Below are 15687 nucleotides of genomic sequence, written 5' to 3'. Positions count from 1 at the left end.
TTTGATTCGTACTATGTAAACTCTTAACGCGGTACTCTAACCGTACTTTTGTCTCAGATACAACTGTCAGACCAAGAGATTTCAGAAGTCTGAAAGGTGTCATTCGATCTCCCGGTAAAGTCTCATTTCAGCCTCGCTTTTGGACATGGCTTGTTTTTTTCAGAGCTTCCGAAAAATGCTCCTGTGTCCCTCAAAGTGTGAAATGATGCAGGAAAGGAAGTACTGAGCTTCCCTTAAAAAAACCACACGTAGTTGGGGCGCCTAGGTGGCTCAGTCGGTGGAGGGTCTGACTTTGGCTCAGGTCATGATCTCACAGTTTGTGAGTTCGAGCCCCACGTCAGGCTCTGTGCTGACAGCTTGGAGCCTGGAGCCTGCTGCGGATTCTGTGTCTCCCTCTCCCTCTGCCCCTACCTGCTCACATTCTATCTCTCTCTCAAAAATAAAGATTAAAAAAAATTAAAAACAAAAAACAAAAAAACCCGTGGGTAGCGATTGCTGAAGGCTAGCAATCGAAAGCGTTGGTGATGATGGATGATGGAAGGTTGACCAGACCTCATTTCGGTTTTCTTCCTTGGTTTAAATTCTTGAGAAGAGAAACGTTGGATTCTCATAAAAATAACCCGTGTGTGAGGCCTGTCACCCCCCTGTTCTTGCTCAGCCCTGGTGGCAGAGCGCGTCTCCCGGGAACCGGAGCGAACCGAAGCACCGTAAGAAAGGTCCGTGCGGGCCCCACGGCACCCACGCTGGGAAAAGTGGGGCAGGAGGAAGCCAGTGAAAGACAGAGAAGGCATCTCGCCGGGGGAGGTGTGTCAGCCACTTCCCGCAAGATGCACGCAGGGGAGCGAGTCTGCAGGAACGAGTCGGGGATGAGCCTGGGTCGGCCTGCCGTCCTTTCTGTGCCTCGAGAGAATCCACGTGAAGCAAAAAATCCCAAATACGTGTCCGGTGTGGCAAAGCTGCTTCCACACCTTCATTCCATCCAGCGCCAGGGTTCTCGTTACTAAAAAGCTGGTAAATGTCCTGAGTTTGGGAAAAACTTTGGCCGTAGCTCTACCCTCATTCAGCACTGGAGAAGCCCGTCCAGGTGACGACAGGGACACTTTGCGTTCAAGTGTCAGGTCTCCTTGTGTGTCAGAAGGAAGACACACATTTTCCCACCGTCTTTTAGGGACAAGGCAACCTGACAGAAGCAGCCAACAAAATACTGAAGAGAGAAAATGCTTCGGCCATCGAGGGGGTAATTGCTCCTGACCCACAGATGTTGGCTGGTTTACCAGGGAAAACAGTGGACGGGGGGTGGCAGTTGTTTGAGCTGAAGAAGTTGGCCAGCCACGGCCGTCCCTCTGACCGTGTCTGCTCCCCACATCCCCTTTCCACTGTTTGTCACTCAGCCTCCGTGCGTGACCCAGACATCACCCCTGTGGCTCTCAGAGTTCAGCTGTCCCTCTGGCCTCTGCCTGTCTTGGCCTCTGGTTCTCTTACCTGCCTCCTTGGTCAGCTCCTCTGTCCTCTCGGCCATAGATGAAAGTAAGTAAGACATTGGCCGAGGAGAAAGGGGATTTGTCCGTAATGCCTTTCACCTTGACATCCACCTTGGTCGTCATTACTCTGGGAAGCCTCTCCTGAGCCCAACAGCCCGCAGGCCTCTCCTCCGGCTTGTTCGTCCCCACTTGTATTTGCAGGTTCGGGTGTCTGTGTCTGCCCCCAAATGGAGGCTCCACGAAGGCACGGACCGTGTCCTCGACACCGTGGTGTTCCTCGTGCCTGGGGTATATTCGGTGCTCGATAGACGCTCACTGAAGGAAGAGCTCAGTGAACGGGAACCGCACCTTCTCTCGTCCCTCGTAAACCTGCTTCCTCTTCCCCATTTTCGTTTTTCCATAGCTCTGACCATGCCTTCCACCCCACTGTTGTCACCCTGGAGCGGTCGCGCACGTCCCCGCGTCACGCCCAGCCTGCCCGCCACTGGCCGCGTGGGAGCGTGCTGCACGTGGATGGCTGCGTCTGGCATCACGGTCGGTGAGAAATGCCTCTATGTTTTTCTTCCAGTTTTACGTTTATTTCATTGAAGGGAAGGTTAGGACTCTGTGGGTCTTGAGTCGGTGTGACTAGAAGATGGAATTTCCCCGGGGGAATCGTTTCTTGCCTGTTGCTGGCGTTGAAAGGCAGGCAGCTTTGGTCAGAGCCGTCAGCATTGAGTCACGGCCTTCCGAAGAAGGGAGGTTGGAGAAGAGGTCCCTCTCTCTTCAGTTTGGGGGCTGTGTTTCCAGTTGGTCATATTTAACGTCGGGAAGTCGTGTCACTTCCCGCACATCCTGACGCTGTATAGTGGGTGCGAAGCCCCAGTTCAGGAGGGGGCTGGAAAAGCTCGTTTTTGCTCTCTGCTCGTTTCCTGTCCCGTTAATTCTGGCGTGTCCTCCCCGACAGGTGTAGGTGCCCGGAGCCAGGCGTGCCCCACACTGTCCCACGTTCACCTGCCTGATGCCTTGCGAAACCGTGCTCTCTGCCACGGCTTCTGTTTTTGCCAGTCTTTCTTTACCCTGCTCACACTCGTGTCTAGCCTGGTCCGGAGGGGCGCCTGGGCGGCTCAGTGTCCGACTTCGGCTCAGGTCATGATCTCACTCTTCCTGAGTGTGAGCCCCGCGTTGGGCTGTGCGCTGACCATGCAGAGCCTGCTTCGGATTCTCTGTCTCCCTCTCTCTCTGCTCCTCCCCTGCTCTCTCTGTCTCTCTCTCTCTCTGTCTCTCTCAAAAATCAATAAACATTTACAAAAAGAATTTAAAAATTAAAAAAAAAAACTGCTCTGGGACTCAGCGTCTTTATCACGAAGCAGTTACCCTCGATGCATGTCATTTGCACTTGAAAAATGAAAGGCGTGAATTGGCTGGATGCTGAAGTCCCCCCCTAGCTCTTTCTGTCAGTGTGAGTAAGTCTGGAGCCGCCCTCCGGGTGGGAACTCCCTGGGGCTGCACACCGTATCTTCACAAGTGATTTCAGAAACCCTCGTGGAGAACAACACTGTTGGGAAAAGAAACTGGACAGTGGAAGGAGAAGCAAGCGGGGGAGGAACCGTTTACCTAAAAAGACAGATGCTGCTTGTCCAGCTTTATTTGTAAAGACGTCTTACAAAGTCGAAATTCTTCTTGTTGCAAATCGGTTCATTTTATCTTCTTTTAGACGCCAGGGTTCTTTCTAGGCCCCTGGAGAGTTTCCCCTGGGCCACATGTGCATTTCAGACCTGCAGAAGAAGGCTGGTGAGGTTCAAGAGTATAATTAGGATTGTCCCAGCAAGCCTTGAGGGGGGAGGGAGGGGCGTGTGTGTTTGGAGAGAACTGCCGGTCAGGAGAGTGCCTGTCCTAAGTTGGGCCTTCCTCCTTCTGATGCAAAGGAGTACTTGGGGGGGGGGGGGGAGGGGGGGGGAGGGGGGGGAGGGGATTTTAGTGTCGTAGGGGAGTCCAGAGGACAGGACCTCGGAGGCCCACTTCGCCTGGTCCTGCACCAGGGAGCATTCCTGGATCGTGCAAGGTTGCCCCTTCGGAAGGTGGTCCTGACCCTCCTCCTTTAGGCCCGGTCGACCGCAGCTGAAACAAGCAACGTGTCCCAAGTCTCCAGCTCTAAGTGACAGAGCAGATGAGAGAACCGGGTCTTTCTTAGGACTGCTCCTCCCCTCCCGCTCTCCGGCCAAGGTCTGGGGGTGGGGCGGAGTGAGGGGCATGTCTGCAGGTCCCCCCAGTTCCTCGTCCGTAGGGAAGGCCTGCTGGGATGGGCATGTGGACACGGCAGGAGGCGTCTGCGGAGTGATGGCCGCTCCCACCGCTGTCCCCTCTGCCCTTCCGTATGCAGAGGACCTCGACTCCTCAGAGGCACCCAGTGGCGATTCACTCGCAAGCAGCTTGACCGCACAGAGTCATCCAGGCGAGGGAGGCGTGTTTGGGGCAGAACAGGAGGCCGTGCTGGTCCTTGGGTGCCTGTGGGGCCTCTGCTTTTCCTCCAACGCCCCATTTCCTTGGTCTGGTCGTGCATGTGTCTGCTGGGGCGGGTGGCTGGTGCCTCAAGCGGAAGGGACATACCTTCTGGGCTCTGTGACCTCATGGGGTCCTTGCGACGGGCAGACCCACCGGGGAAACCCTCCCCGCCTCCTCTGCAGAATACCTGTTGCCATCCCCAGGCTCCCGGGCCACGTCCTCTGGCCTCTGCAGACGCGCCTCCTCGAGATGCTTCTAGAGAATCAGCCAGCAGCTTGTTGCATCATGTTCTCGGGTTAGCAGAACTCAGAGAAAACCCACACTCCCTTCTCCGCGGAGGCACGGGAGACAGACGTTGCTTCCTGTGCTTCAGCGGGCCTGGCTGTTGGAGAAGGAATGGAAGTTTTCCTCCCTCCCGTGTTGTGTCAGGAAAACAACACACGCGCACTGTGCACATTGCAGAAGAGTCGTAAAACTGAAACAGAACACAAGTCGCCTGTTTCTGTCTTTATTCAGAGAAAGCCCCGCGAACTTTTAGAGCTTTCCCCTTCCCATAGTTTTATCTGCACGTGTATAAAAAATCCGCACAGCTATTTTAAATAATAAAGATTTTTTCCTATGTTTGTTTATTTGAGAGAGAGAGAGAGGAAGCGGGGCAGAGGCAGAGAGAGGGGGATAGAGGGTCCGAAGCGGGCTCTGCGCTGACAGCAACAGAGCCCGGTGCAGGGCTTGAACTCACAAACCCCGAGATCATGACCTGAGCCAAGATCGGACGCTTAACCGGCTGAGCCACCCAGGTGCCCCGATTTTCAATATATTTTTTTCTTTTTTTCTTTTTTTTTTTTAATTTTTTTTTCAACGTTTATTTATTTTTGGGACAGAGAGAGACAGAGCATGAACGGGGGAGGGGCAGAGAGAGAGGGAGACACAGAATCGGAAACAGGCTCCAGGCTCCGAGCCATCAGCCCAGAGCCTGACGCGGGGCTCAAACTCATGGACGGCGAGATTGTGACCTGGCTGAAGTCGGACGCTTAACCGACTGCGCCACCCAGGCGCCCCTCAATATATTTTTAATGATAAACTAAAAAATAAAAGCTACGGAGTGCCGGAGACCAACTCCAGCAACCAGGGGTTCCCGAAGGAAGAACGGCGTTGGTGAAAATAAAACAAAACTAAAATAAAAAACTAGAAAATAAAAAACTAAAATAAAAAACCAAAATAAAAACAAAAAATAAAAATGGACGCAGACAACAGCAGTGTGTTGAACTGGCCGATTTATTTTAGTAAATGTGGCATTATATTTGCTTGTGTTTTCCTCGTAGCATACGTCATCTATGTTTTTCTAACATTACCTAATTTTGAAAATGGTCCTATGCGTAAACAACCTTTAAGAAATAACATGGTGATTTTCCCCTAACTTTCCTGTATACCCTTTGATTATAGATTAATTTCTTACATTATCCCATTATGCATCTGTGTTTATCTATAATCCAGAAAGCATTTGCTTTGCTCTTCTCGTGAAAGGCCCTCCGTTTCTCAGCACCTCAAGTGGAACAGTTACAGGGACATGACCTCCTAACCACATGAGGCCAGAAGAACAATGTGTCTGCCTCGGTCCGAGGTGCCAGAAAGGGGCCGAAAAGGCCTTAGAAACCATGCCCCACACATTCTCAGAGAGACAATGCACCTAGGAACCAATGAACCATTCTGTAGCTTAAGCGACTAGGTTCAGTCATCATCTGGAATGCTTCCCGGGGCCAGGTGGGCCTAGGGGCTGAAGTCACCTGTGCCCAGAGACACACTCCTTAGTTGCCCGAGTGGGGCTTTCAAATCCATATGTCTCTCCTTTACAGGCCCTCTTTGCTGGCAAATGCATGAGGCCATCCTTCCTGTAAGTAGAGGATGGCGAGGGCTAAACATAAGGCTGCACAATTTCTTGCGGAACCTCATTTTCTTCCCTAATGGTTCTTTTCCCAGGGGGCCTGCCGAGGGCAATTCCCCGACAGACAATACCCCGGGTAGTTTTAAGGCCAAATTACCTAGAAGGGGGAGGACAAGAAGCTTCACTGTCGGCGGGCCGCCCTGCAGTCACCAATCCGTCCACAGCCCGGGCCCTGCCACTCAGGCTGGGATAGCTCGGCTTCCAGCAACGGAGGAGGAACAAAGTGTCTGTAATAGCTGACAACCGAGCAAATCTTTTGAGCGTCTTTCCCCTCGCCCGATTCTTGGAGAACAGCAGGTGGGATTCACGGAGGAGAGCTTGGGTAGGCCGAGCGTCACCACGCGCCCCGCTGTCACCACGGCCAATGTCTTCTGGGCCTGGCGCTGCTCGGCGCGTGGCAGGGTCAGCGGTGCCTAAACGTCGGTCACAGGACAGAAGGCGGACCGCAAGGAAGCAGGCGGTACCCTGTGTCGGGCCGGGGGGTTGAGCGAGGCTGTGCACAGGGGGGGTAGCCCCAAGCCTGTAAATTAGCCCAGAACATCACTGCTAACAACAGAATGGAAACCACATATGTGGTTGAAAAGTGCCGGGTAGTCATGTTAAAAGAGGTGGAAAGAGCCAGGTTCAATTGCCTGCAATATATTCAGCCCTACATACCCCAAATATGGACGTTTTAGCGCGCAATCAGTATTTTAAAAATTATTAATGCGCCATCTTGCCTTCTGCATGTTGAAGCTTTTGAAATATGGCGAGCCTTTCACACTCAGGGCTGTGTAGCCTCGCGGAGGTTCGCGCGCATCCCCACGTCCTGGCTTCCTCCTCTGTGAATCTGGGCGATGAGGGCACGTACCTGATCGGGCTGTTGTGAGAAGCAAAAGAGAAAGATAAATGTCAAGAGCCTCTCGTGGTCCTGGGCAGGGAACTGCTCAGCAGACACTAGCGGCGACCCAGCTACATTCTTACTTCCTCAAGCTTGTTTCCCTGGCTGCTGTGAACTTTGGTTGACACGTCGTCTCCTGCGATGGGTGTTGGCTGTGGGTAAAAGAGAAACCGACCGAAGGGTCAGGGCCAGAGTTCTGCTAGAGTAGTCGCGGTGTAAGCCCCGTTTTGTTTCAATAAACCCCATTTTTATGCCCCCCCTCCCCCGGGGCAGAGCTTGGAGCCCCTGGAACATCACAGGTGCGTTTCTGTCTGGGCAGAGGGTGGGAGCAGAATGGAGGGATGAGGGAAGAGACGGACTAAACAAGGGTTCGAGTTTTACAGGAGGCTGGACATTTGGAGGAGACCAAGAGAGACTCTGTGCAGTGACTCGTAAACTGTTTTTCTTTCTACGTCTGCCCCGCCCCCCCCCTCCCCCACTACTTGGGCAATTTCATATCTTAATTTAATCACTAGCCCCTTACTTGTAGCAAGAATAATTTTCCTGTGTGGTCTCAAAGTATTCTGGGGCTCCACTGAGCAGGCTGAGGCCACCTCCCAGACGCAGCCCCCTCTCCCCAGGGCGCTCGCGGCGGCTCAGCAGGGCAGGGGACTGGAGAGGGCTGGGACAGAGAGCATGCCCATTGTCATCACCAGCTGCTGCGTGCAGGGAGGGGAGGGGGACAAAGCTGGCGGCCCAGGAAGGCTGCCTTTGCTCACACGGTCAGGGAGGTCTGGGAAGACCCCTTGAGAACGTGACCTTTGAGCTGAGATCTGAGTAGAAACTACTAGGCATCAGAAGCAGATGGGGCAAGAGAGGGCCTAGAGCTCTCTAAGCAGAGGGAACTCTGTGCAAAGACTTTGGGCAAGAAGAAGCGTTGCACGTGGGAGAACTGAAGGCCTCCTGGCTAGGCTAAGGCGCAGAGCAAGCAAGGATTGGGTGGAAGAGGGTCAGCAGGGCGACCCAGGTCAGGCTGGGCATCACCCTGTAGGCCCCACCCACCTCTGTGGTCTCTCTCCTAAAAAACCTATTCCAGGAGACGCAGCAGAAGGTTAGGGTGGTGGCGGAGGTAGAAATGTGGAGAAGGGGACACACTCGGAAGATGTTTCCAGCAGGTGAACTACAAGAGGGAGTTGCCCTTTGGGTAGAAGCGGTGTGGGGAGGAGGTGTCAGGGTGCTGTCCAGGTTCTGACCTGCCCGAGAGGGGCTGCCCTCGCTGCCGTCTGCCCGGTGGCTCATTGCCAGTGTGAGCCCTGGGTGCCGTGCTGTGCAGGTGCACATCTTGATGTGGTCTCTTTCTGAACACAGAGGCACTTCTAGGGAGAGCATGAGTGAGAGCTGGAGGAGAGAGTGTGGAGGCAGTGGGGACCCCGAGGGGACGCCTGCGGAGAGGTGCACCTAGAAGGCCTGGGTCAGGGGAGGAGGAGAGCAAGGACACGGATGGAGGAAAGAGGGACTAAGGACACTGAGGTGGAAGGCTCTGGATATTGATCAGAGATTGGAGGAGGGAAGGGGCGGTGGGGGAGGGAGAAGGATGGGGGAGGGAGGAGGATGGGGGAGGGGAATCAGAGATGGGGGGTGTCAGAGACTGGAGGGGGAAGGATGGGGGAGGGGGGATCAGAGATGGGGGAGGGGGGATCAGAGACTAGAGGGCGGAGGATGGGGGAGGGGGTATCAGAGACTGCAGGGGGGAGGATGGGGGGGAGTCAGAGATGGGAGGGGGAGGATAGAGGAGGGAGGATCAGAGACTGGAGGGGGGAGGATGGGAGCAGGGGGAGTCAGAGATGGGGGGATGGGAGATCAGAGACTGGAGGAGGAGGATGGGTGAGGGGGGATCAGAGACTGGAGGGGGAGGATGGGGAAGGGGGGAATCAGAGATGGGGGCGGGGGATCAGAGAATGGAAGGGGGAGGATAGGGGCGGGGGGGGGGTCAGAGACTGCAGGGGGGAGGATGGGGCGGGGGGAGTCAGAGATGGGGGATGGGGGATCAAAGACTAGAGGGGGGAGGATGAGGGGGGATCAGAGACTGGAGGGGGGAGGATGGGGGCGGGGGGGTCAGAGATGGGGGAGGATGGGGAATAGGGAAAGGGTGATCAGGGACTGGGGGACAGGACGAGGGGGCTGGGGAATCGGAGACTGGAGGAGGGAGGATGGGGGAGGGCGGGGGATCAGAGATCGGGGAGCCAGGGAAAGGGTCGGGGGCGGGGGGCCGGGGGGCAGGGTTAGGGGGGAAGGGGAGGGGAGATGCGAGAGGAGGGGCAATCGGAGGTGGGCGGGACCCGGGGCGGGCCCCGGGGCCGGCAGGGAAGTCCGGAGTCGGAGCCCGGCGCCCACAGGCGGCCGCGGCCTCTCGCTGCCCTGGGGGCTTCCCCCGGGTCCGTGGAAGCCCTGGGGGCGCGCGGGGCGGCGCGCGCGCGGGGCGCCGGAGACCGCGGGTCCCGGGGCCCCGCGCGCGGGGGGCGGCCGCCCTTCCGCCGCCCCGGCGGGTGGCTGCTGTTGGCTTGCTGGCTCTGGCTGCCCGCGCGCTGCCCCGGCCGCTCCCCGGGCGCCGGCGAGCTGCGGTGCCTGCAGATGTCGGCCTTCGCCAACCGCAGCTGGGCGCGCTCCGACGGCCTGGCGCTGGTCGGGGGGCTGCGCGCCTACCGCTGGGGCGGCGCCTCGGACGCCGTGAGCTTCCTCAAGCCCTGGGCCCGGGGCTCGTGGGGCCAGCGGCAGTGGGACGACCTGCAGCACCTGTTCCGCGTGTACCGCAGGAGCTTCACCCGCGACGTGCAGGAGTTCGTCAAAATGCTGCGCTTGGACTGTGAGCTGGACGACGGCCCCCCGGGGCCGGACCCCCATCCCCCTACCCACCCCCCCCCCACGGGGCCGGTGTCGCCCCCTCCTCCCCCCCCCCCCCCGGGCCCGGCGTCGCCCCCTCCTCCCTCCCCCCGGGGCCCGGCGTCGCTCCTCCCCCTCCCCCCGGGGCGGCGTCCCCCTTACCCCCTACCCCCGGGGCCCGGAGTCCCCCCTACCCCTTATCCCCGGGACCCGGCGTCCCCCCCTACCCCCTATCCCCGGGTCCCGGCGTCCCCCCTCCCCCCTCCCCCCGAGGCCCGGCGTCCCCCCCTACCCCCGGGGCTCCCCGCTCGCGCCTCCCGGTCCGGGTTCCCGGGATCCTGCGCGCTCCCTGCCTCTGACCCTCACGCTGCGCGCGCTGCCCCAGACTCCGGGTCCCCCGAGAGACCCCGCACGCCTCCCCCGCCTCCCTCTAACCCTTTCGGCCCTCTTTCTCCGCGTCTTCCCAGATCCCTTTGAGATCCAAGTGTCCGCTGGCTGTGAGGTTCTCCCCGGGAACACCTCGCAAAGCTTCTTCCAGGCGGCCTTCCAAGGACAGGAGATCCTCCGTTTCCAAGGCACTTCTTGGGTGCCCGCCCCAAGTGCCCCCGTCTGGGCAGACAGGGCCTCCAGGAAGCTCAACGAGGACCAGGGGACCCGGAAAACGCTACAGTTGCTCCTCAATGACACCTGCCCCCTGTTTGTCAGGGACATCCTGGAGGCAGGGAAGTCGGAGCTGGAGAAGCAAGGTGAGCCCGCCCCCTCTCCCCCCTGCCCTCTTCTCCAGAGGTCCACCTGGGTCTTCCTTCCCGGAGCTCACAGCCCTTAGATCATCCTGGGGGTGGGGGTGGGAGTGGGGAGGCTCAGGAAGGCAGAGAGAAGGTGTGAGGGTATTTATTCATCCCACAGACCTTCTCTGAGCACCCTTTGGGTTCCGCGATCCGAATTAAATAAACACTGAGGGTCAAACAGGCAATCTACCTGAGGGGAGGGGGAGAAGGCAGGTAAACAATTAAGGCAGTGGGACCCCTGTGACAGCCGAATGCAGGGCCCTCATGGGAGCCTGAGACGGGGGAGGGGGTCGGGTCCAGCGGCTTTCCTGGAGAAGCCAACACAAATGGATAGGTCACGGGGCGCCTGGGTGGCGCAGTCGGTTAAGCGTCCGACTTCAGCCAGGTCACGATCTCGCGGTTCGTGAGTTCGAGCCCCGCGTCAGGCTCTGGGCTGATGGCTCAGAGCCTGGAGTCTGTTTCCGATTCTGTGTCTCCCTCTCTCTCTGCCCCTGCCCCGTTCATGCTCTCTCTCTGTCCCAAAAATAAATAAACGTTGAAAAAAAAAAACAAAAAACAAAAAACAAATGGATAGGTCATGACGGACTTCACCTCTAGAGGTGGAAACGTGGGATGCGGAGTTCCTGCCTTGAGACCCCCCCCCCCACTCCCGTTTCCTTGTTGGACACAGTGAAGCCCGAGGCCTGGCTGTCCACTGGCCCCAGTCCCGGTCCTGGCCGTCTGCTCCTTGTGTGCCATGTGTCCGGCTTCTATCCAAAGCCAGCGTGGGTGACGTGGATGCGGGGTGAGCAGGAGCAGCCGGGCACCCGGCGCGGTGACGTCCTGCCCCACGCTGACGAGACGTGGTATCTTCGGGTGACCCTGGACGTGGCGGCCGGGGAGGCGGCCGGCCTGTCTTGCCGAGTGAGGCACAGCAGTCTAGGAGGCCGGGACATGGTCCTCCACTGGGGTGAGAAAGGGCTGGTGCCCCGCAGGGCCCGGAGAAGAGGGTCCTCAGGCATGGAGGGAGGCACTGGCCGGGGGTGGGTTTGGACACACACAAGGATAGAGGAGTTTCCAAGATGAGCCCCCGCCCACCAGGAGGGTTGGAAGGAGGGGTTCCAGATATAGGAAGGAGGGGAACAAAGTCAGAACTCAAAAAAGATTGAGACCAATGTTCCACATACAGGAAGAAAGAGAGACCAAAGACCCGCAGGTCCAGAAGTAGGTGGTAATGGTAAATAAAGAGTCTCAGAGGAGTCATCCCCAGGAGACCGCTGCGGGGGGGGGGGGGGGGGGGGGCACAAGGGAGCGGCAGGTCCTGAGAGCTTCCTGGCTGTGCCCAGCGTGGTGTCCACTTGTCCCCGGCTCCTTTGAAACGGGTGCCCTTCTTGTAATTTCGTAGTTGAAGGCGTGGAGACTGAGCTGGGTCAGGTTCACTGTCTCATGGTGGGAGGTGGGAGACTGGATCTAGACTGAGGTCCCGGCTACAGAGCGGTCGCCCTTCCCCTGTGTGCCGTCCCGCCGTGCGCTGGAGCGAAGGGGTCGGGGCGCCCAGTCCCTGAGATGACATGGGGTCTCCAGACTGCAGAGGAAAGGAAATGGCACCCGTGTGGGCCGCCTGGCACCTTCACACGGGCTTAGACCGCGGGCCTTGGGATAGAGAGGGGTCCTGCGCTGAGAGCCTGTGTTCCCCACGCAGGGTCCCCCACGGGGCTGATCGCCGTGGCCGTGCTGGTGTCCCTTGTGATCACTGGGTGCGTTGGATACTTAACCGTCAAGAGGCGCTGGTAGGTCTCCCCTTCCCGACCCCTCCTTCCCTCAGCCTCTGCCCGTTTCTTCTCTCCTCCAGCCCCTCTCCCCTTTTCCTTAATGCGCTCTCCCTTCCTATGCTCTCGCAGCTCCTATCAAAACATCCTGTGACTGTGCTTACGGCACCTGTTGGCCTGGGACTCAGGACCCCAAGTTCCCAGGACGGCAGCTCAGCCGCTGAGGGTGAAAGAGAGGTGCCCTGAAGAAGCAGGCGGTTGTCACAAGGCTGCTCTCATAGCATCCTTTCGACATTTCATCTAAGAAGATTTAAGTTCTTTTCCACTGTCCTGCAAGTTTCTAAGCCCAAGTGGTTCTACAAAAAGAGAAGCGTGGACTTCCAAGCACAAGCGGATGCGGGCCGGGGCGGGAGGGATTGGGTGCCTGTTGGTTGTTTGCACGGTGGGATCGGGAGTGAATCAGGAAGTGCTCGGTCCAGCTTCTTGTTGTCAAGAATAAAGGAAGACGGACCAGAAAACGAATGAAGGAATGAAGGAATGGATGAAGACCCTGGGCTTGGCTATAGCCCACACTTTTCAAGAACAGGGCACCTTTCTTGAAAGGGGATTTTTGTGTGAGCCTACCTGATGTTCAAATGTGCGCTCAAACTGTTGCAAGAAATTCGGGACACCCCAGACACGTCTTCGCTGGTTGCTGGCAATGTGGGGGGCTCCTCGTTTGTGTCTCTTTTGGAAAGAAGTTTGTCCTGAATGTCGTATGGGTAGTTTTAGGGCGTGGTCTCGTATGTGAATTTGGATTTATAAAGGGGGATGTTTTCTCTTTAAAAGAAAGTTAGCTGATGGGAAAAGCAGAAGTTTGCTAAGCTTTTATTTGCCGCAACTGGCTTATAAAGGAGAAATCATTGTGGATGTGTGTTGCGTAGATAAAAAGTTACTCTGGGTAGGGATATTTGTCTCAAGGGGCCAGTTGCTTTTTTCACATTGGAAGAGGGTCACGAGGGTGTCTCCCCAAATAGGCGCTTCTGCTTACGGCCGTTAGATGAGACGGTGCTCAGGAAGGGGTGAACCCACTGAGCAGGTGTGAGCTGCACTGATCACCGCCCAGCTGGCTGCTCTGTTCCTGGTCTGACCCTTGAGCGTCCAGAGGAAGTGGGACAACACTGTTGCTGGAGAGTCTTTGCCTGAGAAAATGAAGATTTGGCGTCTTGTGTGCTGAACTCTCTGGTTGAGCCAGGATGTGGGTTTAGCTCTTGCTCCTGAAGCCGTGGTTCCCAGTTGTGGTCTCCTGACCGGCGGCCTCGGCACCATTGGGAACTTGCACGTTATTCTAGACCTCACCCCAGACCTACAGAATGAGAAATGGGGGTGCTCTCCCAACCCCGGAAGCTGTGTTTTAACAAGCCCTCAGATGATTCTGATGTTCAGTGAAGGTTAGAGAGCCTCTGTGCTCAGGCTTTGGGTAACACTGGGCTACAAATTCCTCAGAAATGCCAAGTGAAAATATCGGCCTGGGGTTAGTCAGGGAGGGCTTCCTGGAAGGGGAGTTTGGCACAGGACTCATAGAGGCAATGAGGTGAACCAGCAGATGCCCTGGGTCGGGAGACCAGGGTTCTAGCCTCAGACTCAGTTTCCTCCTGTGTCAAACGGAACCAGGAGGCAGAACCTCAGTCCGGCCCCGAATGTGCCAGGGCCTTGGTCTTGGACCGCCAGCCTCCAGCCCGTGAGAGATACATTTCTGCTGTTTCTAAGCCACCCCTTCTGTGGCCTTTTGTTACAACAGCTCGAGTGAGTGGAGACAGATTATGCCACAGGGTAAGGAGCAAATGCGTGCAAATGTGCGGTGGTATTATGGTGCCTTCAAACCTTGGCCGTGTTACTACTGCCTTTGGTGTGACAGTGGCCTCAGGCCATGTGGTTCAGCTTAACTTCCAGCCCTGTTAGGCCACCAACGCCTCGCACTGGCCTTCCTCCTTCTTGGGGCCTGCGTGTTCAAGCCCCTTCTGAAATGTTTCTGGAAATGCTTCAGTGTGAATTTACGGTAACCCTGGTTTGTTTTTAAGCGACCGATTTATTACTGTGGAAATAAAGGCCTGTCTTGGAGAAAATCTGTCCTGCTTTCCAATCCTCAGTTTATTTATGATGGTTATTTTTATTTTTTTAATGTTTATTTATTTTTGAGAGAGACAGAACGCGAGCCGGGAAGGAAGAGAGAGAGAGGGAGATGCTGAATCCGAAGCGGGCTCCAGGCTTCGAGCTGTCGGCACAGAGCCTGATGCACAGCTCGAACTCATGAGCCGTGAGATCATGACCTGAGCTGAAGTCAGACACTTAACCCACTGAGCCACCAGGCGCCCCTCCGATCCTCAGTTTAAAACATCTCCAGAAATGCGGAAGGATTCATTCTCCACGGGGTTGATGTTCTCTGTGAATATCGTGCTCCTGGCTGAGTGTGGTGCTGTTCGTCACTTTCTTGTCGCTGGGCTCCAGAACCATCCTTCGTCTGTGATGGGGGATGATGGGTGGAATCCCTCCGATCACTTCTTTGAAGTGAGCAGCAGAGTTTTCAGTAGAGGGCCCTGGAGAGACGCTGCTGGAGGAAGGGACCCTCTGCAGGTTCGAGCGACTGTGTGGCCTGGTGGGTCTGCAGAACAGGCGCGAAGGCAGCCCGCATGCCGCTGCCCCAGCCGCCTGCCCAGAGCTCACGGGCACTGGGGGACCTCGAAGCCTCAGCCTGGGGATGACCTTCCCATGCCCTCTTGATGTGGACACTCCCAGGTGCCACTGGGACTCCCTGCGCCTCCTGGCGTCCCCATGCCCACCGCAGACACTTGTATGTGCTTAGTCCCTCTGCCGCCTAGAGGTCCCCACTGAGCCGCACTGTCGCCAAGCCCCGGGCCGAGGTCTGGAGAGCTGCTTCCAACTTGTCCAGTGACTGCAGGCCAGCTCTGGCCCGAAGAAGCCAGCGAACTTCTCTGCCACCCATGGGGCTGAACTGCACCTTCTCCAATGAAGTCTGCACTCCAGCCTCTGCAGAGGAGACTCACCTCTCCAGGTGTATTCTTCTTCCTTGGATATTCTCCCCAGCCCTGGGGTCCTGTGTAGAGTTTCCTTTTATCTTATAGTTATTTTCTTATAGTTTATTAATTCGACTGGACTCCCGTTTGGCTCACTGATTGGTTTCTATTTCCTCATTGGACTCAGGTGGACGCACGTGGGTGTATCTGCGACCGGAGAGAGGAATCGGCCAGCTCTCCGAGGCTGTCACTCGAATTCACTCTTGCTCTTGGGTCTACGGCACAGCCACGAGCCACTTGGCGTTAACTTTTCGTCCTGGAGCTTCGATCGGATGTTCTGTGCCAGGCCATCCTCTGTGCCAGGCTTCGAGGCGTGCTGTTAATAAGCCAGGACAGGTGTAAACGGGAACCAACTTTCTGGCCATTTACTGCCTCCTGTGTGTGTTGTGCCCAGTTGTAGCCCTGACTCCCTTCCTCGGTGCCTCCTCTTG

At 56.9% G+C, this 15687-nt stretch overlaps 1 protein-coding gene across 1 annotated transcript; it reads left to right on the top strand.

Annotated features, from left to right (window-relative positions):
• Window positions 1-9286: 9286 nt before the first annotated feature.
• CD1D (CD1d molecule) lies at window positions 9287-14283 on the top strand. Its single transcript, XM_047841559.1, has 5 exons — window positions 9287-9629; window positions 10114-10392; window positions 11105-11383; window positions 12116-12203; window positions 12315-14283. Exons 1-5 carry the CDS (start codon window positions 9398-9400, stop codon window positions 12334-12336), a joined length of 900 nt encoding a protein of 299 aa, XP_047697515.1. The 5' UTR covers window positions 9287-9397; the 3' UTR covers window positions 12337-14283.
• Window positions 14284-15687: the final 1404 nt, after the last annotated feature.

Source organism: Prionailurus viverrinus, chromosome F1 (assembly GCF_022837055.1).
Source record: "Prionailurus viverrinus isolate Anna chromosome F1, UM_Priviv_1.0, whole genome shotgun sequence".
Taxonomy (NCBI): Eukaryota; Metazoa; Chordata; class Mammalia; order Carnivora; family Felidae; genus Prionailurus; species Prionailurus viverrinus.
Note: the sequence above shows the minus strand (reverse complement) of the source record. Positions and strands in the feature narration are given on the sequence as shown.